At 36.9% G+C, this 24,943-nt stretch overlaps 1 protein-coding gene across 21 annotated transcripts in view; it reads left to right on the forward strand.

The window, feature by feature from the left end:
* Positions 1-890: 890 nt before the first annotated feature.
* Positions 891-24,943, forward strand: part of STAU1 (staufen double-stranded RNA binding protein 1) — a 59,414-nt gene continuing 35,361 nt past the window's right edge. For 3 of the 21 annotated variants that reach the window (XM_043982798.1, XM_043982799.1, XM_043982800.1), the window contains exons 1-3: positions 892-1,040; positions 16,841-16,911; positions 24,313-24,595. In XM_043982798.1, coding sequence (XP_043838733.1) covers positions 24,397-24,595 — 199 coding nt within the window. In that variant the 5' untranslated portion in view covers positions 892-1,040; positions 16,841-16,911; positions 24,313-24,396. Of the gene's footprint in view, positions 1,041-1,366; positions 1,677-16,840; positions 16,988-24,312; positions 24,596-24,943 lie in introns of those variants that run through there. The other 18 variants (XM_043982802.1, XM_043982807.1, XM_043982810.1 and 15 more) reach the window with 12 other exon arrangements.

The raw sequence follows: 24,943 nt of genomic DNA on the forward strand, positions 1-24,943 counted from the left end.
CATGGAGATGGCCTATCTTATCTTTCTATAAGAAAACAAACACACAGAACACAACAAATGAGATTATATGAAAAACGATAAGTGTAAATAGAAAGGAGATAGTATGGAGCTTAGAAACATCAAAGTTGGAGAATAATCATTTCAGTGTGTGCAGCTAGAAAATCTTGGTTAAATACATTCTAAGGTTAAGGCTGGTACAAATTACAAGATTGTATTTCTTTCGCTGCTTTTTCTTGGAGGCCTGGTATATTCTGGATATAAATTCGTCCATGATGTTAATTTGGAGAAAAAAGGAAGGAAGGGAGGAAAGAAGGAAGTAAGGAAGGGAGGGAAAGAATGCAGGTGAGGAAACAAAGACAATGTAAATAGGCTTCTTGGGGTTCTGGAGGCTGCCAGGGTTACCTTGGAGGGCGTGAGAATGTGTGCCACTGAAGATATAAGTATGGTTATATCCATACGTGTTTGCTGAAGTGAATAATACCAACCTGTTCCAGGACATCCTATCAGAGGTAACCCCTGCCTATGCTTTCAAAAGGGTGCCACTTCCTGCCCGCTGTCCCTGAATTTGGGCCTATGCGTCGTGTGGGAACTACAGCTCCCATCAGTCTACTGCAAGAAGGGGTAGCCCCCAGCAAAGGGCCACACCTCAGCTTGCTAGTGAAAGACAATTTTGATTCCCGACGTGGAAGGTAATGGGGAAAGTTTTCGCGCGGTGCCTGCGGGGAATTGTAGTCTCAGGAGCTGGATCGGCGCCAAGCCTGCCGGGAATTGTAGTTTCTGTATCTGGGGGGGAGGGGATTGGGGAAGGAGGGGGTCGGGCCCTATCCCTCCCCCCGTCACTTCCTGCCTGACTGCGGGAGCCCGAGCGGCTCATTCTCTTTAGTGTTTGCCCTGTGGCCGCAGCGTCTGGCTCGGCTTCCCCCTCCCTCCCTCCCCGACCCCTGGCGCCCGCCCCCCTACAGGCCATTCCGCTTCCCCTCCCCTCCTCACAACCACCGCCTAACCGATCTTTCGGCGGGGGACGAGTCCCGGGAATCCAGGTGAGGCGCTTCGGCCCAGCCCGTTGCAGCTTGGGGGAAGGGCCTGGGATGGCGGGTGGGTGAGGGAGAGGCGGAGGGGACGGGAGACAGCTCCCCCGAGCCACCCCGGTCTGACTCGGCCTGAGGAGGTGAGGCAACCCGCTTCTCGCAGCGTGCGTCTGCGGACAGGGCTGGGGACACTAGGCCGCTGAAGGAGTCAGCTTCTCCCTCTGGCCGGAGTGGGGAGGGGCTGTCGTCACCCCCTCCCCCAGGAAAGGCCTCAGTCCCTCCGCCCTTCCCGGGGCGGGGATCTGGCCTATTCTGGGAGAAGAGCCCTTAGCCTTCTCCTCCCATCCCGGCCCCTCGCCTCCCCTCCCGGGGGACGGGAGCTAGGGAGGCACAGGTTCCTCCGTCCCCTCTCCCGTCGCCCCTTCTCCATCCCTGGTCTTTTTCTGCTTGGTGCCCCTCCCCACCTTTCCCCCAGAGGAATGGTGTTTGCTGCAGCCCCCACCTTGCTGGGGACCAGTGTCTTCCCCTCCTCCCAGCAATCCCCTTCCTCTCCCTGCACCTTCTCGGCCTCAGGGACGCGCAACAGCCTTTTTAACCTGTTCTTCGCCACGGAAGGGAAGACCAGGCCCTTTAAGGCAGCAGCCAACTGTAAGCTCCTCTATTCATGATTTTGCACCCCCCCCCCCCAACCCAGTTCGGGTTTGTTGTTTTGTTTTGTTTTTTTCCTCTAGTCCAGTTCTAAGGCTAGAATATTTATCTCTGAACTTAAATGTCTAAAGGAATTTATTCTGACCCTTTTCCCTACCCCGCTGTCTGATTGTCCGCAGATGGAACGTTCGTTGAATTAAATTGTTGAAACTCCAACTCCAGCAATTTTTTATTGTTTTATTTCCCGATATTCATTATCCTAAGGGAGAGGACAGATCGTGTTTTGTTTTTTTGTGTTTTTTGGTTCTCCTCCGAGCTTTTCTATACAATATATGCCTTTCGTATTAGGGATGAAGTTATGTGTGGTTTTGGTTCTTTGGAAGGAAAGAAACAGTGGTGATATCAAAGTTCCTTAGTTGCAGCCCTCATACACCTGTGCATTTGGGTGGGAAATGCATTTTTCTGCAGGTGGTTATTTGAGAAAAAGTATTTCACTTGATACTGATTCATAGGAACTGATACAGATGGGAGAGAGAGAGAGAGATTCACTATCCCTTCGGTATAAAGTATGTGGAACTAGCTGATTCATTTATCATCTGGGGCCACAACCATGTAAGAGAAAGGTAGTATTGTCATCCCCTATCTAGTAGATAGATGTATTGAGTAGTTTATTTCTGTCCTTGTCCTTACTCCAAATTACTGCGTCTTCTGCTATAATATAGTCCAAACCTCCAAACACCATACCTTTTTGCCATCCCCTTTTCCCCCGTTTACTGATCCCCATTATAAATCTATGCACTTACCCATGTTGCAATATCAGTCGTGTATGTAAGAGGATCTCTTCTCTAAGGCCAAATGTGTATGGCAGCCCAGTCATCTATCTGTTTTTTGGCAATGGGAAAAACTTTAAAGTCTCAGGGACTTCTTTGTTCTTTTTCCTTATGCTGTCAAATTGTCTTAATTGTTTTGAGTATGTAGGAGGAAGCTGATTTTAAGTTGCTTGGGTTATCTTTAGGTAATCAAAGTGAGAGAAATTATATTAAGAGTTACTGATGTAAAAATTAAGGTACTTGAATTGCAGAGAGAATTTCAGTCAACATGGTGACAGGTGAGAGTTTAGTGTGGCAGGTTCGTTTGTGCATGCTGGGTATATTTTTAATTCAGAAGTTAGGTATACTAGTATATCTTGTACTAGGCAAACTAGGTTATGAAAAACCTGATTTACAAAAAAGATTAGGAGGTACTTGTTTGTTCTATAAAAGGTTCTTTTATATTATTTTAAATTATTTAAATAGATTACCTTAATGAATTAGAAATATTTAATTTACACATGGTCTTAGAAACTCTTTTAATTTTATGAACTACACACATTAGATGCTTGCCTGTTATGGTTTGATACATTTATAAGGTCTTATTGTCCACTTTAGTGTAATTTAAAATATTTGTAAGTTTCCTAAATGTTTAAACTATGAGACAAATTACCTGTTGCGTTTTGTAAAGAGCATTGCTGCCACAAACTACAGTATTTTAAAATTTATTTAGAATTTAACTAATTTTTCCAAAGCCATTATTCTTTCCCAAGTTAGTTATTTTTCTATTGAATGTATAAAGTTATCTTTCACTTAGCAATTTACAGACGGGTAATTAGTGATTTTATTTTGTGGGGTAGAAATTGTTGTAATATACATTTTATGGTTAAAATGGGGGTTTTGGTGAATTAGATGTGGGTCAGGATTACATCAGTTTTTTCTCAGATTACAAGCTATATTGTTGGTACATCATTTGTGTATGTGACAGCAGTTGTTTTTCTCATTGTGATACTAATTTTTAAAAAAATCAAACTTGTTGAATTTTCCTTCCTGGTGTAATGGACATTTGCTAAGCCATCTTTAATGGACAATAACTTTTTGTGTCAAAGTTAAACTATGGTTAATAAGTTATGATGAAAACTTTGAAAGGTCCTTTACAGTGCTTGTGCAAATATGCTGATGTAATTTTAGGTTAAGAATTAAGAATATTCTGATTAGAAACTTTAAATTCTATTATGGAGGACTTTTTAAAAAAGCCTCATCACCCACTATACTTTTTAATAGTAAATTTAGTAATTTTGAAATCTTGGTTTTAGTACACATTTAATACCAACACAACTGTAGATGACAAGCAAATATCCTCTGTAATTTTAAAAGATATTTCTGTCACTTAGGGAAATGTCAACAAGAATAATTTGTATCAGTTACTAGAATTATTAAATGTATAGCTATAAATAATGCTTTCAAAATTGTTCTGTTTTAGACATGTAGTTTTAGTATTCCAGTTGTTTGTCCTTAGAGCCAGTATAAATTTTGTGTTTTGTTTTAGTCACCAAAATATAGCAAATGAGAAAGATTGTAGTTCTTGAACCCTTAGTACTCTAGAAAAGGAAAAAATGCATCAAACTTTTTTCAGTTATAAATTTTTTAGTATTTATTATTGCTGTCATAAACATACTCCCTTTTGATTAATTTTGGCCCCTTTCAGAATATAGCCAGAAAAAACACATTTGTATATAGATGTCAAGTTATGGAACAAACAAAAACTTGTAGAACTATTTTGGGGACAGGATTCTACTTCAACAGCGTCATGCAACCAGTAATGGAAAATGAAAAGATAGGCCTCTGCAACCAGGACATAGTCACACTAGGCCAAAAATATTTAATACATTGAAGCACAAATTAAGGAGAACACGTAGATTTCTGCCAATTTCCTCCCCTTCTCCTATATTCTTTGATGTGACCAAGAATATTTCCTTATTTGGAATTAAACCCAGCAACACTAATAAAATTTTTCAATTTTGCAAAGAATTATTGCTTTTACTAAATATGCCGTGTAATTTATTGGATATTTCAACAACAAATTTGACAAGAGTCAGTGCCTGAGGCCTTGTTAATGTTCTTATGTGAATCCCTAATTTGATTTTATCATATAGTATTTGATGTCATACTTAGAATCTAGTAGAATAAAGTATTGCTTAATCTGGATATTTTAGATCTTGCTGTCATATTACATATAAAAATTACTTTAACTGTTTAAGGTATCTGAGTAAGCTTGGGTGGTGATTTTTTTTCTTTTTTTTCCTGGAGGGGCAATGAGGGTTAAGTGACTTGCCCAGGGCCACACAGCTAGTAACTGTCAAGTGCCTGAGGCTGGATTTGAACTCAGGTCCTCCTGAATCCAGGGCCAGTGCTCTATCTACTGCACCACCTAGCTGCCCCTTTGGGTGGTGATTTTTATTTTATACCATACCTACCAGAGGTTGTTTTATTGATTTCTCCCCACCCCAGTAGAATGTAAACTCTGAGGGGCCCAGACTCTTGGTTTGTTTTTTGGGTTTTTTGGTCAGTTTGTTTACAGCACCTGGCATGGTGCCTTACAAATAAATAGTAGTCATTAAAAATCTTTTAAAAAATTAATAGAAGGGGCAGCTAGGTAGCGCGGTGGATAGAGCACTGGCCCTGGATTCAGGAGGACCTGAGTTCAAATCCAGCCTCAGATACTTGGCACTTACTAGCTATGTGACCCTGGGTAAGTCACTTAACCCTAATTGCCTCACCAAAAAAAATTTAATAGAATAAGCATTTCTTATGTTTATTTGAGTTTCTTGGTGACAGGAGGCTTTGAAAATAAAAATAGTTTTCTGTTCTTAATTTTCTCCTGACCTCTTTAAGTAAATCTTTTATGATGCTTCAGGTCATAGCACCAGGGCAATTCTAAAAACAATGAAATTGCAAATTAAAGTTTCAACTCCCTGAGAAGATGTGCTAGTTATTAAAATTAATTTTAAGCTAAGATGGATTTATACGGTCTTTTCAGGGATATATTGAAAGAAGAGTTTTATTAGTTATAGAAGATTTGTGGTTTTTTATACCAAGATTAATGTTGATTGTTACATTTTGCAAATTGCTTAATGAACATCTATAAATAAATATCTATTTAATTGAATCCTATCTAATCAAGCTACTTTTTTTTTTTTTAGTGAGGCAATTGGGGTTAAGTGACTTGCCCAGGGTCACACAGCTAGTAAGTGTTAAGTGTGTGAGGCTGGATTTGAACTCAGGTACTCCTGACTCCAGGGCCAGTGCTTTATCCACTGCGCCACCTAGCTGCCCTGAAATGCAAGGAAGGGTATTATGAAGCTTGGTTAGTTAGTAGTGACCATATTCTTTGTACTCATGATCATATTATCATGTGAGGCATGGTAGAATGGTCACTTTTATTCCTGTTTTACAGATGAGGAAACAGACTCAGAGAGGTTAAGTTGAGGGTGCTCCTAGTGCTAGTGACTGAGCCAGGACTTGAACTTAAGTTTTCTGAGGCTAGCACTAGTGTTCTTTCTCTTGTACTCTTATTGCCAGTGAAATGTATAGTTGAATAATAAGTATCCTAATGATAAAATTTAGAGCAGCAAACCATATTTTCAAGAAAACACTGTAAGATTATTTGTTAATGTGATTGAGTACCAGAAGTTACAAAGATGTCTCAGATGGTCAGCTTTACTGAGTGCTGTGAGCCAAAAACACCACCACCACCAAAGCAAAACTTATTGCAAGTAATTTAATTCACTTTGTAAATATTAAAGTTACAATACTACTTAATAGGATTGGTGACATGACATCTGTGATTCTATAGATAATATGGTTGTAGATCCATAAAATCCCTGGAGACCGTATTTACTCTTATTATGAATCAGCACATTCAGGTGGTTTTTTTTGTTGGTTTCTTTAACAGTTTTGTTCAATATGGTTGTACAAGATATAATTCCTAAAAACAGGGATAAAAAAATTGAGAAAAATATTTGTTTTTAATTAGACTTCGTAACTATCACTTTATAACTCAAGTGTAATGCAAAATTTGTTTAATCAAGATACTAATTTTATAGATGCAATAAGTGAATTTGTAGGATTTTTTTTAATGATACAAATTGCACTGCTTTGTTTTAGCCTTGCATAAAAATCTGTTGTCTGAGGAGTTTGTTTAATTCACTGAGCCAGATTATAAAAATTTTTTAAATTATGAGACTAATACAGTTTGTATCTGTTTTTAAAACATGATCAGAGGTTACAGCTAAACTTAGGTCTCTTTCTAGGATCTCTGGCTACAGGTATAGGAGTGATGTCAATTGTGTACCCTGGTTAAGTACATTATACTTTCCATGTTTGCATATTTTTCTATTGTACTTTAATGTAGACGATATATGGGATGTTAAAAAATAAGTAAAAGTATTAAGGTTCAATAAATTTTCATTTGGATTTAGAATTGTTGTGTGAGGATCATTTGATGAAAAAAAGGAGATAGCACTGAGTTTTGAGTTAGGGAGCCCGAGTTACTATTAGTGTCTTCATCTGTGACAAAGCATTATGTTGTAGCATCTAGAGAACTGGTCTTAAAGCCAGGAAGACTTAGTTCAAGTCCCACCTCTGATACATACTTTTTTTTTGTGACTGAGCAAGGTTAGTCTCAGTGTTCTAGGCAGTCTCAGAGGTGTTGAACTGCACTGGTAGAGGCTATTTCCTCACTTTGGAATTCTCAATGAATTTACAAGTTCAGTCCCCATTCCAACTCCTTTATCTGCAAAATTAGAAGATTGAGGACCTTCCAGCTCAAAGACCTAGGAATTGAAAACAGGATTTTTTAAAGGGCAAACTGCATCATCATCTAATTAATTGTGTTTTTCTACTACTTGAGAATCATAGAATCTCACTGTTGGAAGGTTCTTCAAAAGTCAGATAGTCCAAATCATCTCTGAACAAGAACACCTCTATAACAGAAGGGTTAAACTCCCAGGGGATGTATAGGACCAGCAAAATTCTTGAGTGTTGCTTGAACCATACAAAATAAATAAAAATCAAATACAACATGGATAATATCAATTTGTGGTTTTCTAAGTCAGTATATGGCCTGCAGAGATGCCAGGGATTGCTTTGAGTTTGACACAACCGCTCTTTATTATCCCTAACAAGTGGCCATCCCATTCTCTGCTTGACGTAGCCCATTCACCTTTGGAGCAGCTTTAAGTGGTAGGAAATTTTTCTTTAGATAAGTTCACATTTGTCTTTCTGTAATTGTTACCCATCAGATCCTAGCTCTGTCTTCCGAAGTGAAGTAGAACAAGCACAATTCCTCTTTACCCAGGAAGCTAAGCAAATACTATTCCCCTTTCCCTCTCAAGTTTTCTCCTAGGCTAGTATGATACCAAGAATTAAATACAGTGCTCTAGCTGTGGCCTGAGCAGGGCAGAATGTAGTGGAACTACTATAAACTCTTTCATTCTGGGCATTATGCCTTTATTCATACAGCCTAAGATGTCATTACTGGGTTTTTTTGGTTGCCATGTCATAAAATTGACTCATTGACCTTGAAGTACATTTAAACTTCCAGGTCTTTTTTCTCACAAATTGTCTAGCCATGTCTCCCATTCTGTACTTGATTTTTTGAATCTGAATGTAAGGCTTTACGTTTAACCCTATTACATGTCAATGGTTTTTTACATTGTTCTATCTTGTTGTGATCTTTTTAGACTCAAAAACATCTGACATGTTAGGTCTCCATATTTAATAAGTTTGCTATCAAATGTTTTCATAATTGATTCTGATTTTGTCACCAGAATTTTTTTTTTTTTTTTTTAGTGAGGCAGTTGGGGTTAAGTGACTTGCCCAGGGTCACACAGCTAGTAAGTGTTAAGTGTCTGAGGCCAGATTTGAACTCAGGTACTCCTGACTCCAGGGCCAGCGCTCTATCCACTGCGCCACCTAGCTGCCCCCAGAATTTATTTTTAATGAGGTAGGAGACAGTTTGTTTATTTTTTCATTGGTTAGTGATTTGACAAATCATTCAAATATTTTAGAATGTGTTGTGTTTTTTGGGAGACAATCAGGGTTAAGTGACTTGCCCAGGGTCACACAGCCAGTAAGTATCTCAGGCTGGATTTGAACTCAGGTTCCCCTGACTCCAGGGCCATTGTTCTATCCACTTCACCACCTAGCTGGCACCCCTCCCCCCTCATGTTAAGCTTTTTTCTTTTTAATATATATTTTATTTTTTCCCCAATTACATGTTAAAAACAATTTTTTAACACTTGGGTTTTTTTTTTTAAGTTTTGTGTTCCATTTTCCATCCTTGTCTCCCACCCTGAGACAGTAAGCAATCAGATATAGTCTATACATGTGCAATCATGTAAAACCTTTCCACAGTAGTAATTTTGTACAAGATTAAAAAAAAAAAGAATGAAAGAAAGTAAAAATAGCATGCTTCAGTCTGTATTTAGACAATATCAGTCCTTTCTCTGGAGGTGGATAGTATGCTTCATTATTAGTCCTTTGGGATTTTCTTGGATCATTGTATTGCTTAGAATAGCTAAGTAATTCATAGTTCTTCCATTGTACAGTATTGTTGTTACTGTGTACAATCTTCTCCTGGTTCTGCTCTTTTCACTTTGCATCAGTTCATAAAGTCTTTCCAGGTTTTTCCAAGAGCATCCTGCTCAGCATTTCTTATAGGCACAATAGTGTTACATCACAGTCATATACCACAGCTTATTTAGCCATTCTCCAATTGATAGTCATCCCCATAATTTCCAATTCTTTTTCACCACAAAATGATCTTCTATAAATATTTTTGTACCTACAGGTCCTTTTTTTTTTTCTTTTTTGTATTTCTTTGTAATAGAGACCTAATAGTGGTATTGCTGGCTCTTTGGGCATTGTTCTGAATTACTCTCCAGAATGGTTGGATCAGTTCACAACTCCTCCAACAGTGCATTAATGTCCCAATTTTTCCACATCCCTTCCAACATTTGTCATTTTCCTTTTCTGACATATTAGCCAATCTGATGGGTGTGAGGTGGTACCTCAGAGTTGCTTTAATTTTCATTTCTCTACTCAATAGTGATTTAGAATAATTTTTATATGACTAGAGATAGCTTTGATTTCTTCATCTGAAAACTGCCTGTTCATATCCTTTAACTGTTTATCAGTTGGGGAATTACTTGTATTTTAATAAATTTGACTCAGTTCTCTATATATTTGAGAATATATATATCTACACACACATACATAAATATATGTATGTATATCAAAGAAACTTGCTGTTAAACTTTTTTTTTTTACCAAGTTTTCTGCTTTCCTTCTAATCTTGGGTACATTGGTTTTATTTGTGCAAACCCATTTTAATTTAATGTAATCAAAATTACCCATTTTATACCCCGTAATGCTCTCGTTTGGTCATTAATTCTTCTCATCCATATATGTGACAGGTAAACTATTCCATGCTTCTCTAATTTCCCTGTATTTTAAAATTTTCTCTCTTTAAGATTTGTATGACATACAAAAGGGCAGAAGTTAATGTTAATAATTCTTTTGTTTGTGGTAGTACTTATTTCAGCTGAAATACCATCTCTTGCAGGAAGCATATCTTAAATTTTTTGTCTTTCTCAGCTACAAATGCTCTTTTCTTTTAACTCTCATAACACTTTGTATCTCTTTTAATCCACTTTCCCATCACACCTTGAGTTAATAGTTATTTATGTGCATCCCATTTCTCACCTATTAGACTCCAAGCCTCATAAAGACAACCATGTTCCGGTCCTCTTTGGATCTCTACAGCACCTACTGTAAAGTCATGCTTAGAATAGAAGGACTTATTCCCCAATTGAGAAATGGTCAAAGGATATGAACAAGCAGTTTTCTGATGAAGAAATCAAAGCTATCTATTCCCATATGAAAAAATGCTCTAAATCACTATTGATTAGAGAGATGCAAATTAAAACAACTCTGAGGTACCACCTGACACCTATCAGATTGGCTAAAATGACAAAAAAAGGAAAATAATAAATGTTGGAGAAGCTGTGGAAAAATTGGAACACTAATGCATTGTTGGTGGAGCTGTGAACTGATCCAGCCATTCTGGAGAGCAATTTGGAATTATGCCCAAAGTGCTATAAAGCTGTGAGATTCAAAATTGGATATATGGAGCATTAATCTCCCCCTTTGAACTTTCCCTTTGACCCAGCAATACCACTTTTGGGTCTTTTTCCCAAAGAGATCACAGAAAAGGGAAAAGGATCCACATGTACAAAAATATTTATAGCTGCTCTTTTTGTGGTGGCAAGGAATTGGAAGTCAAGGGGATGCCCATCAATTGGGGAATGGCTGGACAAGTTGTGGTATATGAATGTAATGGAATACTACTGTGCTGTAAGAAACAATGAGCAGGAGGAGTTCAGAGAAACCTGGAGGGTCTTGCATGGGCTGATGATGAGTGAGATGAGCAGAACCAGGAGAACATTGTGCACAGTATCATCACCATTGTGTGTTGATCAACTGTGGTAGACTAGATTCTTCTCACCAATCCAATGCTATAAGAAAGTTCCAAAGGACTCGTGATGAAAAAGGCTCCCCAAATCCAGAAAAAAAAAAAAAGAAACTGTGGAATATGGACGCTGATTGGACCATACTATCTTCTTTGTTTTTGGTGCTGTTGTTTTTCTTTTTTGAGGTTTTTTCCTTCTTGCTCTGATTCTTCTTGTATAACATGACTAATGCAGAAATATGTTTAATGTTAAATATCAGATTACCTGCTGTATAGGGGAAGGTGGCAGGGGTGGGGGAGGGAGGAAGAAAAAATTTGAAATTTGAAATCTTATCTAAACAAAGGTTGAAAACTTAAATAAATAAAATTTTTAAAAAAGAATAGAATGGGGGCAGCTAGGTGGCGCAGTGGATAGAGCACCAGCCCTGGAGTCAGGAGTACCTGAATTCAAATTCGGCCTCAGATACATAACACTTACTAGCTGTGTGGCCCTGGGCAAGTCACTTAACCCCAATTGCCTCACCAAAAAAAAAAAAAAAAAAAGAATAGAATGACTTAACTTTTGTTAGAAAGTCTCATTAAGGTGAATTTATGAACTCAATTTTTCAAATTTAATTTTTTCAAAGAACAAAAACATTTTTTCTCCCTTTTATCCCTCCTCCTTTGAAAAAGAAAAAAAATTTCTTATAACAAATAGACATGGTGAAGCAAAATAAAAATAATTTCCCCCATTGGCCGTGTCCAGTAAAGAAAAAAATGTCTTAATCTGCATTCTGAGCCATCATCTCTGTCAGGAGAAGGACAGTATTAAACTAATTCTGTGTTCCTTCTAAGAAAAAGTAAAATTTCTAGTTCTAGGTCTTGGCACATAATTAGCTGTACAGTGTTTGGAAATAATTGCGCTTTGTCCTTTCTATTTGTTCTTTAGTGTCATTACAATTTATTTTCCCTCTTCTCTCTTTATTTTGTACTTTGTGCCATTCCTTTACAGTCTGATGAAATGAGATATTGATAGGATATTTTGTTTGGGTATTCAGGTGCCTCTGAATCTGTTCTTCCTAATTTGATATGAAATTACTCAAGAAGGGGCAGCTAGGTGGCGCAGTGGATAGAGCACCAGTCCTGGATTCAGGAGTACCTGAGTTCAAATCCGGCCTCAGACACTTAACACTTACTAGCTGTGTGACCCTGGGCAAGTCACTTAACCCCTATTGCCTCACCAAAAAAAAAAAAAAAAGAAAGAAATTACTCAAGAAAGAAGCTTACATAATACTCCAAATGAGTAGTAGTCAGCATATCATAATACTTTGACCAAATGAATAAAATATATTTAGATTTTTTTGTTTCAGTAAGATTGCATATGTTTATAAGATTTCATTCTGTCTATACTTCTAGGATAACCTGTATGGTCTATAATTACATAAATATATCTCATTAATCAGAAAGGATGTTGAAAATTTTAATTTTCTAAATGGAACAGATAATGCTGTTTAGGTTGTCTCCACATTGTCTCTCCATCATGGAGTTGTTAGTCTTATGATTTAATAGGTTTTATCTGTCTTTATGCTTATAAATTAAAAACACCCATCCTGTGAATTTTCTTCCTTATATATACATAGTACTGTCATATGCCCATGCTATTATGATTCCATTTAGAATGGCTTTTCACTCTAAAAGATTAAGTGTGTGTATGATAAGGTCTTATTGTAATGTTTATTTTATTTTATTTTTTTTTTCCGGGGCAATGAGGGTTAAGTGACTTGCCCAGGGTCACACAGCTAGAAAGTGTCAAGTGTCAGACTTGAGGCCAGATTTGAACTCAGGTCCTCCTGAATCCAGGGCTGGTGCTTTATCCACTGCACCACCTACCTGCCCGCCCCCCACCCTCCAACAAGGTCTTATTGTTTGGTGGCTTATGTTATTTACTTTGTTAGATAGTGAAGTAACTTGGTCTGATTCCATCGTTGAACTTCTAGGACCTTTTCCTGTATGTCATGTTTGAATGTGGCTGGGCAAATAAGTTGCCTTTCTTTCTTTCTTTTTTTTTCGGGGCAGTGAGGGTTAAGTGATTTGTCCAGGGTCACACAGCTAGTAAGTGTCAAGTGTCTGAGGCTGGATTTGAACTCAGGTCCTCCTGAATCCAGGGCTGGTGCTTTATCCACTGCACCACCTAGCTGCCCCTAAATTGCCTTTCAAAAAAAAAAAATAAGTTGCCTTTCAATTAGGACCTCAGTCCTCTGACACCCTCAGAGATGAATTTGCCTTTCAAAATAGCTGAGTTTCCTGGATAGCTAAGAATTGACATCTTTAAGGGCCCAAATTTTCTTTTTAAAATTTTAAATGTTGTTCAAAGAAATCCTTCTAAAATGTGTTATTTTTAGATCCTATCTTCAGCAAAGGCCACATCAACCCTAACTTAATCTCTTTCTTAATGACACAAAGTCATCATTTTGAAACTCAATAATTGATACCTTCCGGGCGGCTAGGTGGCGCAGTGGATAAAGCAACATAGGTTTTTCTGGTAGCTTCCTGTTCATCATAACTTTTATATACTACATTAAATTTGACAAAGAATTTTCTTCACAATAGCCCAGCAAAGTAGGTACCATACGTTTTGCCATTATAGTCAATCATCATAACTATTTCCCTCAGGGTAGCTAGGTGGCACAGTGGATAAAGCACTGGCCCTGGAGTCAGGAGTACCTGAGTTCAAATCTGGCCTCAGACACTTAACACTTATAATAATAATAATTGATACCTTCTAGGCTTATTGAGCTGTTTAGGGCTATTTGCTCCTATATTAAATAAACTTGTCTCTGAGTTCTTCTGTCTGCCCTTTGTAATTTCCCGAACCCTTGTTGTCCACTGTCTTTTTTCACTGGTCATCATGCCTACCTTTAGCACTGATCTGCTATTTCTAATCAACTGGTTTTGTAATACAGAGAACTAAACTAGCTAGAACTATGTATAAAATATAGACTTTGAGTCAGGGCTTAAGGGACCCTTTTATGAGCAAAATTTATGAATTTGTGATATCAGTGTTGGCTGTTCACAGGCTTTTTTGTTTTCTTTTTGGCTTTCAGCTGATTTCCTAGCAGTAATACGTTACTATAGTACTCTATCCAAGAGTGATATACTTGGAAAACCTTCAATAAAAATATTAATCCCTGAGTTACAGTGGGAAAATCTAGGGAGTTGTCTGGTCAGTCTGATGAATTTATAGGGAGGTGGAAATTGTATTTTCCTGTGGAGGATATGGATTTGCCCCATGACACCTCCTGGAGAACATTTCAGTAACTGATGATAATATATGGGTTGGCTCACAGTCTTATAGAATAGACATTGTGGACTTCCTTTGTGCTGGCTTATAAAAGGAGTTCTTATACTAGGAGCCAGAATTAGACCAAGATCCTGTGGGGTTTCTGCACCACTATGTTCTATCCATTAATGACTGTCTTGAGACAAGACACATGGGAGCCACATAGACAGTTTCCCCAGAGATGATGCCCCTTTAACCCAAAAGATAGCAGCAGCTGGGCCATGGTTGAGTGTTGAGTGCCTGAACCCAGCTCTGGAGAGTTAGTTGCGGAGTAACATAAACAGTCAACTATGTGGCAGCTATGGAAAGAGGAACCATATGTTTAAAGTGATGGGAGTTTCTCACCACACTTTATGGGGGAATGTTGAGAGTTCATGCTCAGAAGGTCATCCTTTGCCTCAAGTTTGAGAGTTCCAGAATTCCGCCTTTTGTAAGAGAATGGAAGTTTCTGAGGGTTCCTAGATACTACCCAATCAATATCTGACTCTAACCTTTCTAACAAAAGGATAATTTCCAAGCAGCACCTACCTTAGGGATTGCTTTACCAGCTAACCTGCTTTCAAGAGCCTTAGAGTCTGACCTATCAAGAAAAGGGGGGTTTTGTGGGCAGAGGTACTCTTTTGAAGAGAGAAGGGCATTATGTTCCTGTCCCCCAAAGCTAGAAGGACAGAAGGTCTAAATACCATAATATGAGTGAGCAAGGAACCTGGATTTTGTGCTTTTGTATTGCTATGAAATAGTCACATGGTGTGTGAGCGATCTGATGGGGGAGAGGTGCTACCTGTCTAATAGCCAGCTCCAAGCTTATTTCCCTTCTGGAAGAATCCAGGTCCTTATAGTAGTACTGCAAGATTTTATGCTTAAGTGTATATCTCTGTAGGGTGGAACTGTGACTTATAGATTGTCTATCTAACATCTCCAAGTTTGTTTCCTTTTCTAAATGTAAGAAATTTTTTTTTCCAGTGGGAACATTTTTCCTATAGCATAATGAAGTCCAAATCTCTGGGTGGAGCTTTGACTTAGAAGAACTTCAGGAATCTATGGAAAGTAGGAGGAGTATATTGATTATCAACTATGGTCTATGACCCTTTTATGTATTTTACTGCATTATTTATAGGCTATTGAATCTTTAAAAATTTTTTTCCTTTATGATGGAATAAAGGATGTCCTATATTTTATATATACATTATCTTGGATGCTTATATGGGATCTTAATAGGTCTATGTATTGAAAACTGAAGGGAGACCTAGATATGAGGTTAGAGATTTATCCAGAGTAGACTTTGGGTGGCAACGTAAAACAAAAAATTGTTATGGAAGAGAGGAGACCCTCAAGATTGAACGCAGTCTGTGTATAGAGTCTGAGGCACTGAGCCATTAGTTACATTAAAATCATTTTTTTTTTTTAGTGAGGCAATTGGGGTTAAGTGACTTGCCCAGGGTCACACAGCTAGTAAGTGTTAAGTGTCTGAGGCTGGATTTGAACTCAGGTACTCCTGACTCCAGGGCCGGTGCTCTATCTACTGCGCCACCTAGCTGCCCCGACATTAAAATCATTAAATTGGATAGATACTTCATTTTGTCTACTATCAGAACAAGAGAGAAATAAAAATATCAGGAATTATATTAATAGGAGTTGTAAATAGTGTAATAATATCAATGTAAGAAATTCTTTTAGATATTAAGTACACTCATTAAAGGTGAGTGGGCAAACTACCTACATAGAAATCCATGCCTGGAAATTTGAGAATTCATATTCTCAGATGTCATCTCATCTGAAATACAGGCTTAGACTCACTATTGGTAATCTGTTGTATTTAATTCCCTCAGGCCCCAATTTTTGTGCCTTTTATAGAATATTTACAAAAATGCTTTGATTTTTCTCCAATAATTGAATTTGCATTTAGACAAATAGAAAATACTTTTGCAAAATTAAAGCATTTGTATATATTTTTAAAAATTATGTTTGAAAATTAGGATTTTATGATTGTGTAGTATATGATGTCTAGTTGTTTTTTTATAAATGTGTCTAAGTCAGAATTCCCAATTTTCCTAAACACCCTTTGCTGAAGAGTTGAATTTAAAAAAAAATAAGTATCTCCTAATAGCTGTAGAATTTGCATTTCCTTTCAGAGAACACTATACAAAATTTCTAGGTAATTGGACCTTTTGGAGAGCCTTTCTGCAGTATTCTGCACTAAGAAATTTCATGTTTTCAGAAAATTTCCCTATTTCTGTTTGGGTTTTGCCTCTGCTTTTGTGTCTAGCAGTATTTTCCTACTTTTTTTTTTTTTTTTGGCAGGGCAATGGGGGTTAAGTGACTTGCCCAGGGTCACACAGCTATTAAGTGTCAAGTGTCTGAGGCCAGATTTGAACTCAGGTCCTCCTGAATCCAGGGCCGGTGCTTTATCCACTGCGCCACCTACCCGCCCCTGTTTTCCTACTCTTAATGGGGGAAAAAAACATAGTCAAGAAAATTATTAATGTTATGTCTTTCTTGCCAGGCATCTCTAACTCATAACACCACCGAACTGAAACCAAAACTACATTGTCCCTGGAGCACCCTCTTTTCAAGGTACCAGAAATTTACATACACTCTGAAATTTACATTCACTCTTCATTGAAGGGATCACTCATTTTTCTGATGTTTGGTAAGCAGATACCTTAATTCTAATGGTGTTTTGTAATATAATAAAAGTGCAGTAAATCATATTAATGCAGTTATTTTTGTCTGAGTTAATGTCTTGAAATTATTTCAGGAAAAATTGATGACTAGAATATAAGAACCCTTAGCCAGTACCTCCACGTACGTTTAACATAAAGGCATCAAAATCTGACTGCTGATATTGCAATTAAACAGAGCTTGTTTAATGAGCATATGTATTGGTCAAATTGATTTAAGGATTTGGGGTGTTTTTTCTACTCCATTCTCTTATTTCACCTACTACTTGTATTAAATTTGTTTTTCAAACCTTTAGAACCAAGTGTTGAATTTGTCTGAAATGTGATTATAAATCAACTCTCATTATTTATCGCTGGCAGCTTCATCCAAGCAAAAGAAAGGAAAGAGTTTTGCAAGAATTTGCATGACTTTTAAAAATACTTCATTTATATCATATCTCTTTTCTGTGGACCCTAAAACTCTTTACATGCTTTGATTAACAGGAATGCTTTATAAAAGCTTTTTTTTTTCTTTAAATAAAGCACTTTCCTTCCAAGTGCTAAAAGTTCTTTCTCTTTTGCCTAACTAAATTTCACAATTTAGTTTCCCTATGAGGTAAGAAGGGGCCAAGTACTCTCCTTAAGGATGAGGAAATACTAATAGCTCACATTACTATAGAGCTGTATAGCTTACAACATGCTTTTCTAACATGTGATGTGGGTAGTACTCATTTTACAAATGAAGAGATGAGGATCCAAGAGGTAAAGTCACTTGCCCAGGGTCACATGCCTAATAAGTGACAGAGTTGAGACTCAAATTTGGGTCTTCTAACTCTTAGGTCCAGGGCTCTTTCAATTACGTCATGCTGCCTTTCCTAGAAAACTGAGACAAATTGGTTAGGGAAATTACACAGAGTTCCAGGAAAATGGATTGGCCCCGGGGGTGGAGGGCAGAGTGAATTATATATGTAAAATTTATGCCTTGGAAAATTTGTCTAATACCTTTCTTTAAAGAATGTTGAGTGCTTTTCATTTTATCATAGCCTGCTACTCATATTTTAATTTACCAGGCTGCAGTAAACAATTCAAGCCCTTTGAAACTTTTATCACAATATTATTGTGGCCATTTGGCAGCTGAAGGGAAACTGAGGCACAGAGAAGTTAATTGCCAAGAGCTATTGAATTAATAGTTGAACTAGAGCTGACAGAGAGATCCACACTCCTGAAGATTAGTCTTGTTTCTTTGATTTGACTTTATTGGTTACTAATTTGCAGTAGGGCCGATTTCTTATAAACGGAATTCCAGTACTTACCCATATTGAAGATGGTGGCTAAGGCAGTAATGTTTCTGAGTAGGTGACATGTCCCGAAGCTTCTTTTTTTTCTGTGAGGGCAAAATGGCTAGCAATTGTTACATTGACTCAAGTCTTTCTTTTTTTGGGGGGTGGGGGGCAGGGCAATGAGGGTTAAGTGACTTGCCCAGGGTCACACAGCTAGTAAGTGTGAAGTGTCTGAGGCTGGATTTGAACTCAGGTCCTCCTGAATCCAGGGCCAGTGCTCTATCCACTGCACCACCTAGCTTCCCCCATCCAAGTCTTTTCTTAGGCAGTAATATACTATGTGTGCAGTATGCTACTTTAGTATCTCAAGCAAGTCATAAATATTGTGTAGTAAATGTATACATCACTTGGTTAAAACATTTGTTGCAGGAGGAACACTTTCTTTAAGGGTTACTTTCTAAACAGTTGGAAGAAGGTGAAAAGAAAAAACTTTAAAAAATGATTAGAAAATAAAATAAAGTATTCAGACTTTTGGTAAAAGAGGTGTGGCTTCTTCAAATTTAGTGCAAAGTATGATGTCAGTTGTTTTCTAGATTGGCCCAAGTAAAATAAACCGTGCTTTAATGTGGTGATGGTTTGTCATTTTTAAAAATGTATTACTCAACAGTAATTAAACTAGAAAAGATAAAATTCTGTATCATATACCTGGTATTGTTAGTTTTATGGGAGAGCACATTTAGTCTGTTGGACCTGATGTAAAAGTCTCAAATAGTGTGGATCACTTCCAGTCATTATTTTTGTTTGTTTTCCTGTGATTACTTCTCCAGTGCTGCTTTTTCTGTGTCTTTCATCATATGTTTGAATTGCTGAGCTTCATCTTTAAGAGGAGCAAATTTCTGGTTGAAGAGTGTTTAAGCAGGTATACTTTGTTTTTCAGCCTTGGTATATAACCCTGCTGCTAGACATTCTTTCCTTGATGCTACAATCTTCATAGTAAATGCTTCAGGAAGTCATTATGTAAGGTGGATCATGGTGAAATTGTTTTGTTTTGTTTTTCATTTCTGCTGTTCTATCCATAAAGGCTAAACTAATGTTTGGGGCTTATCATTGTTGGTAGATCTGGAAATGGAGGATTACCACTGATTTCCAGTAAGGTTTCTTATAAAATACCCAAATCTTTATGATACCTAGAAAGAAATCCCAGAAATGTGGAGAGAGTAGGGATAATTAGGAAGTTAAGTTTCCTTTTTAGAAATTGCCACAGAATATATTGGAGCTGTTTTTAATTTATTCAACCAGTGTTGATCAAGGACAACTATGAGTCCAATACTTTGGACTTGGGTACTTTAAAGGCTACATTTTAAGAGAAATGTAACAACATCTTTTGAGGGTAGTTTGGATGGAAAGGAACCTGTAAGGTTTGCAACGTGTGATCATGTGATCCACACAGCAGCCCTTGCAGGTAGGATCTATTATTATTTCCATTTTACAAATAAGGAAACTGAAGCTGAGAGGGTAAGTGTCTTGTCCAGGGTCACACAGCTAGTAAGTATCTGAGGACACATTTGAATTCAGGTTTTTCTGACTCCAGGTCCAAGTGTTCTATCTACTGAGCCACCTTGCCTGATAGAATGAAAATGAGGAATATAGTATAGGATTCTGTATGGTGCGAGAGAGTTTAGCTTAATTTTTTGTTGTTGTTGTTAGACATAATTTTGAGTGGATGGAATCTCCCAAAACCTAGGGAGAAAATAATATACACATCTGAGCAATAGCTACCATAATAAGTTTTTTGAGTTGGAAGAAATAGAAGTCATCTATTCTAACCACTTTGTGCAGGAGTCAATCTCTGCTGCAACATTTATAATAGGTGGTTACCCAGCTTCTCTTTGAAGTTGTCAGTGATGACTAAATAACAGATTCTCATGGTAGTCCATTCCATTTTTATACATATCAAATTATTACCAAGTTTGTGCTTATGTTAAGCAAAAATGTGCCTTCCCAAAACTTCCAACTATTCATAGGGTTTTGCTCTCATCTTCAGACAAATAGGTAATGTTTATTTAGTCCTTTACAGCTTCAGTTGTTCCTTACGCAACCTGTGTAACTTGTCTTTAAAGGAAGGTGCTTATGTCTATGAGTAATGTTTGCAACAGATTGATTCTTCTAAAGTAAAACAAGAACAATTTGTGTTTCTTGTAGATCGCAAGATGGATAACATTGTTAGTGTTCTACAGTGAAAATGATACTTAATACTTTTTACCTTTGTGTGTCTAATGTGTTCCTGGGTCAGATTCTTTCTCCTTAACACTTGGCTTCTTCATCCACACAACTATCTCCAGAAAAAGACAGAACCTTCAAGAAGAGAAAAACTTGTTAAATTGTGGCTGAATCAGAGGGGGAGCTCGACATAAATTCTGGTTGCTTTTCTTCTGGCGTGGAATCTGCAAAAATATCAGTTATTTTGTAAAGGACACTAGGGTGCTATTATTGATGAGACAGTTAACCATTTTTATAAGTTACTTTGTGCTAGTCTTTTATGTTAATATTTTTAAATGACACATTTAGCCTGTGTCTGCAGACTTATTCCTTTGTTACAAAGATTAAAACCACTTTAGTGAATGAAACATTGTATTTGTATGGATATGGCTAACTAACTTCTTAGGTGTTCACAATTATTCAGTACATGTTGTTCATAATGTCAACAAAATACATGTAGTTCTTAGTGGATGTTGTGTTCTTTAAGCATACAGTATATCTCTATTTGGGAGCACATTCCATTTTTAAATTTTAAAATAAAATTTTTGTGGAATCCATGAACTTGGACTTTCTTCTTTCAACTAAAAACACCTGTAAAATTGAAGCAGCCAACCATTGTGATACTTTTTTTTTTTTTAAAGAAAATGCTATAAAACTCAATGAATGTTAGGAGTTGGGAGACCTTGACTTAAAAGAGTTTTCAGGGGGCAAGTGCATCCCCTTTTATCAGTACAAAGATTGCACATAACATACCAAATTTTGAAATAACATTAGCCTTCTTTTCCTCAGCCATTGGGTGACTAAAGCTGTCTAAATAAGATGAAATCAAAAGGATATGATAGTACCATGGGCTTGATCAATATTTTGGGTTATTTTTAATTAGAATGAAGTGTTGTATACAGAGCGTGTTGAAGGTTTTTACATTTATGTGTTTCCATAAAAACTTTAGAATCTTGCAGTTGCCAACTCGTCATTTTACTCTAGTCTCTCTAGGACCTCTAAAGCTATTGGTAGACCTCAGGCTGTTTGCATGTATACCGAGTCATTTTGCTGGTTGAAAATCATATGTTGCCAGGTAGCATGAGTCTTAAAAATTTATTTAAGGGGTGGGGGGGATCTAAAGTTTGCATGAGAAGTTTTAAGTTTCAGAACTGTCTAAATTTGTGCTTGAATAATAAATATAAAATTCAAAAATACATCTGGAGCCTACTTATTAGCAAATTTGCATGAAATCAGAGAGCAATAGTAGATGCCTTTATTTGTTCTTCATTTGAAGATGTTGGTAAGTAGTATGTGGTCAGGGGAGGGTTTCCACTTAAATCTTTGAAGATTTCATGGTTCTGATTGTTTTTTAGACAGTTTGGTAGTCCTTTATGGATGAAAAGGAAATAGTCTTTTCTGGAATTTATCAATTAAATTGCTATGAATTTCTTTATAAGGAGTAGTGTTTGAAGCTAATAAGAGCAGGAATGAGTCCTTTTGAGCCAGTGAGGAAAAGCCTTTGCATTTCATTTTCAGACTTTAAAAGACCTACATATATTAAATTGCTAACAAATAAAGTTAAACTCAGTGGGTTTTGTATCTTTCCTTTTAGTCCTGTTGAGGATTTCAGATTTTTTAAGGTTACTTTTTATTAGAAAGTTACACTTTGGAAAGACCAACTTAGCTTCAGAATAGTTTGGAGTTAAAAATTCTCGTTGGTTATTAAAATGTTCAATGTCCTTCCCCAACTCATAGGGAGGTTTTTTGTATGTATGGAAGTGCTTGTTAGTAATAGGTTGGCTTTGGTCAGCACTAGCTAAAACAGTTATCTTCGGTCCATATATTTTTCTAAATTTGGAAGTCAGTTCAGAGATTCAGTCTCTGGACTTCTGACAGCATGGTTCAGGTGTTAATAACATACTGGTAAATTCTAGAGCTGATAACTTAGTCTTCATTTTATTTTAAATTTGTGTTCCGCACGTGGTGCCAAGGACTTATTCTGTCTATGAAGTTGCCAATGAAAAAATACCCTTAATAAGGTTTTCTTGAGAAAATAAAAGTTTTGTTTTGGCTGGTAAGGAGAAAAACATCTGCAGAATTCAAGGCCAATGTTTGAAACTATTAAGATGACAGTCTTTAACAGAGATTGTTGCCCATCTCTGGGACCTAAAGGATCCTTTGTGTGTTATGATTTCATGTGTGTCTATAAGTAAAGTCTATAAGATCTTTCTTATTAGAAAGTTCACAAGGGTCATGTTTACACTTTCACTATAATTAATTTTAACAGAGATAGTCTTATTTTTTCAGTCTTGGATGTGTTTGACTGTAAGGTACAAGTTGAAATACACAAGTATTTGGGAATAGTATTTGTTTTGCTACTTGCTTCCTGTCTTTAATTAGAGAAACTGAATGAAGATTCTTGGCATTTTTATAAAGTTAACACATAAGTTTATTCCTCACTGTAGAACTATTTGATTAATTTGTTAAAAGCAATTTCCTGTTTAGGTTCCATAGCCCAGATGTACAGATTTGCTCTTTAGCAACTTATGAGCTGAACTGTCTGCCATTTCTTTAGGGTTGGGTTTTGTGTTTTTGTTGGGGTTTTTTTTTTGTTACTGCTAGTTATTAATAAGACTTTTTGAGTGCTTAAAACATTTTCATTATTTAGCTGGAAGGCCACAAAAAATAAGCAATATTGTTCTTGTGTTTTTTTTTATGAATGAATTCTAATTTGATCGGAAATAACATTTTTAAAGTACTCTTTCCTCATCAGATGAAGACCTCTTCAATTCTAAACCACCCAAATAACAATCCAAAGCCTTATATCTTTTCCTTGTCTCTTCTCCTCCAGCACCACTTCTGCTTTTGATAACATTCCTATTGAATAATCTGTTCCAATCTATTTCTCATGATTTTTGTACATTAAAATGTGCATAACACTTTGCTTGCAGTAAATAAACCAAACTAATCTTAGACGCTTAAGAGCTCAGAATTGTTGATACTTATTCTGTCATCATCAAGGAAAAGAAACAGCTTAAGTTGAGACTTGCTCTGTGTCCTCTGTCAACTTACAGTGGTGAAAAGTTCATATCTGAGCACAAGATTCTTAGAATTGAAAGTGTTACACCTGTTAATAGCCTTGAAAACTCAGTTTGCTCTCAGCTTCTTACAAATCTTAAGAATAGAATTCTCTTCATATTTGACAAATGAAAATAAAATTTCTAGTCATTTTAGTAATTAAAATTTTCATTGTGAGGGTTTAGGAAGTATGTGGACAGTTTTATAATTCTCAAATATGCACCAATACAAATTACTGTACTCCACTGAGTCTTTTTTTTTTTTTTTTTGGTGAAGCAATTGGGGTTAAGTGATTTGCCCAGGGTCACACAGCTAGTAAGTGTCAAGTGTCTGAGGCCGGATTTGAACTCAGGTCCTCCTGACTCCAGGGCTGGTGCTCTATCCACTGCACCACCTAGCTGCCCCACACTAAGTCTAATATTAAAGTGAGCAAAAATGAAATCTGTCATTGCAGAACATGTGGGCATTAAAAATCTTTTATTTTTATGCTTCGAAAAGGCTGCAGATACAGGCAGCTTACTGTATATCAAGTAGAAACAAAACATCAGCTAATTAAAATGTTTAAACACATATTTTTAATGAAGTGGCCCATTCACAAGCTAAACTTGGGCTTTTTTCCTTGTTGGGTAGGTAACACCAATTTTATCTGGATATTGGCAATTACATATCTCCTCTATAATTTATCTTTTTTATTTTCTTTTCCTTACAACTTTTAGGTAGAACTTTAGACTTCATAGCACTGAATTAACCTGCACTGAAAGCTGTTTACCTGCAGTTGTTCACTTTTGTTGAAAGTGAACATGTCTCAAGTTCAAGTTCAGAACCCATCAGCTGCTCTCTCAGGGAGCCAAATACTGAACAAGAACCAGTCTACTATCTCACAGCCTTTGATGAGTATTCCTTCTACTACTAGCTCTCTGCCCTCTGAAAATGCAGGTAGACCTATTCAAAACTCTGCTTTACCCTCTGCATCTATTACATCCACCAGTGCAGCTGCAGGTAAGCATTTGAATCCAAGTGTCTTCTATTTCAACTGTTTTCTTAGCCTGTTTTATGACCTGATAAGTAGTTTGAAGATATAGAGAGCAGTAGCAAAAGTTACTTCAAGAAGCCACCCCCTGTCCTTTATCTTTGAAGTACTGGCTGGACATTAGGTTGTTAGACCCTTAAAAGAAAAGATTTTAAAGTTGTTTAAAAAAAAAAAAAGGAACCAATGCCACCAGAAACAGTCCATTATCAAACGTTAGTTACCAAAAGAATTTGACAGTAAAATTTTAGAGATTCGTTATTGGATAAAAAAAATCTTGTCTGCTTTTTAAAAAAGAAAAAGTTTTTCCTGGAATTGAC

The sequence above is a fragment of the Dromiciops gliroides genome, chromosome 2, assembly GCF_019393635.1.
Source record: "Dromiciops gliroides isolate mDroGli1 chromosome 2, mDroGli1.pri, whole genome shotgun sequence".
Classification (NCBI taxonomy): Eukaryota; Metazoa; Chordata; class Mammalia; order Microbiotheria; family Microbiotheriidae; genus Dromiciops; species Dromiciops gliroides.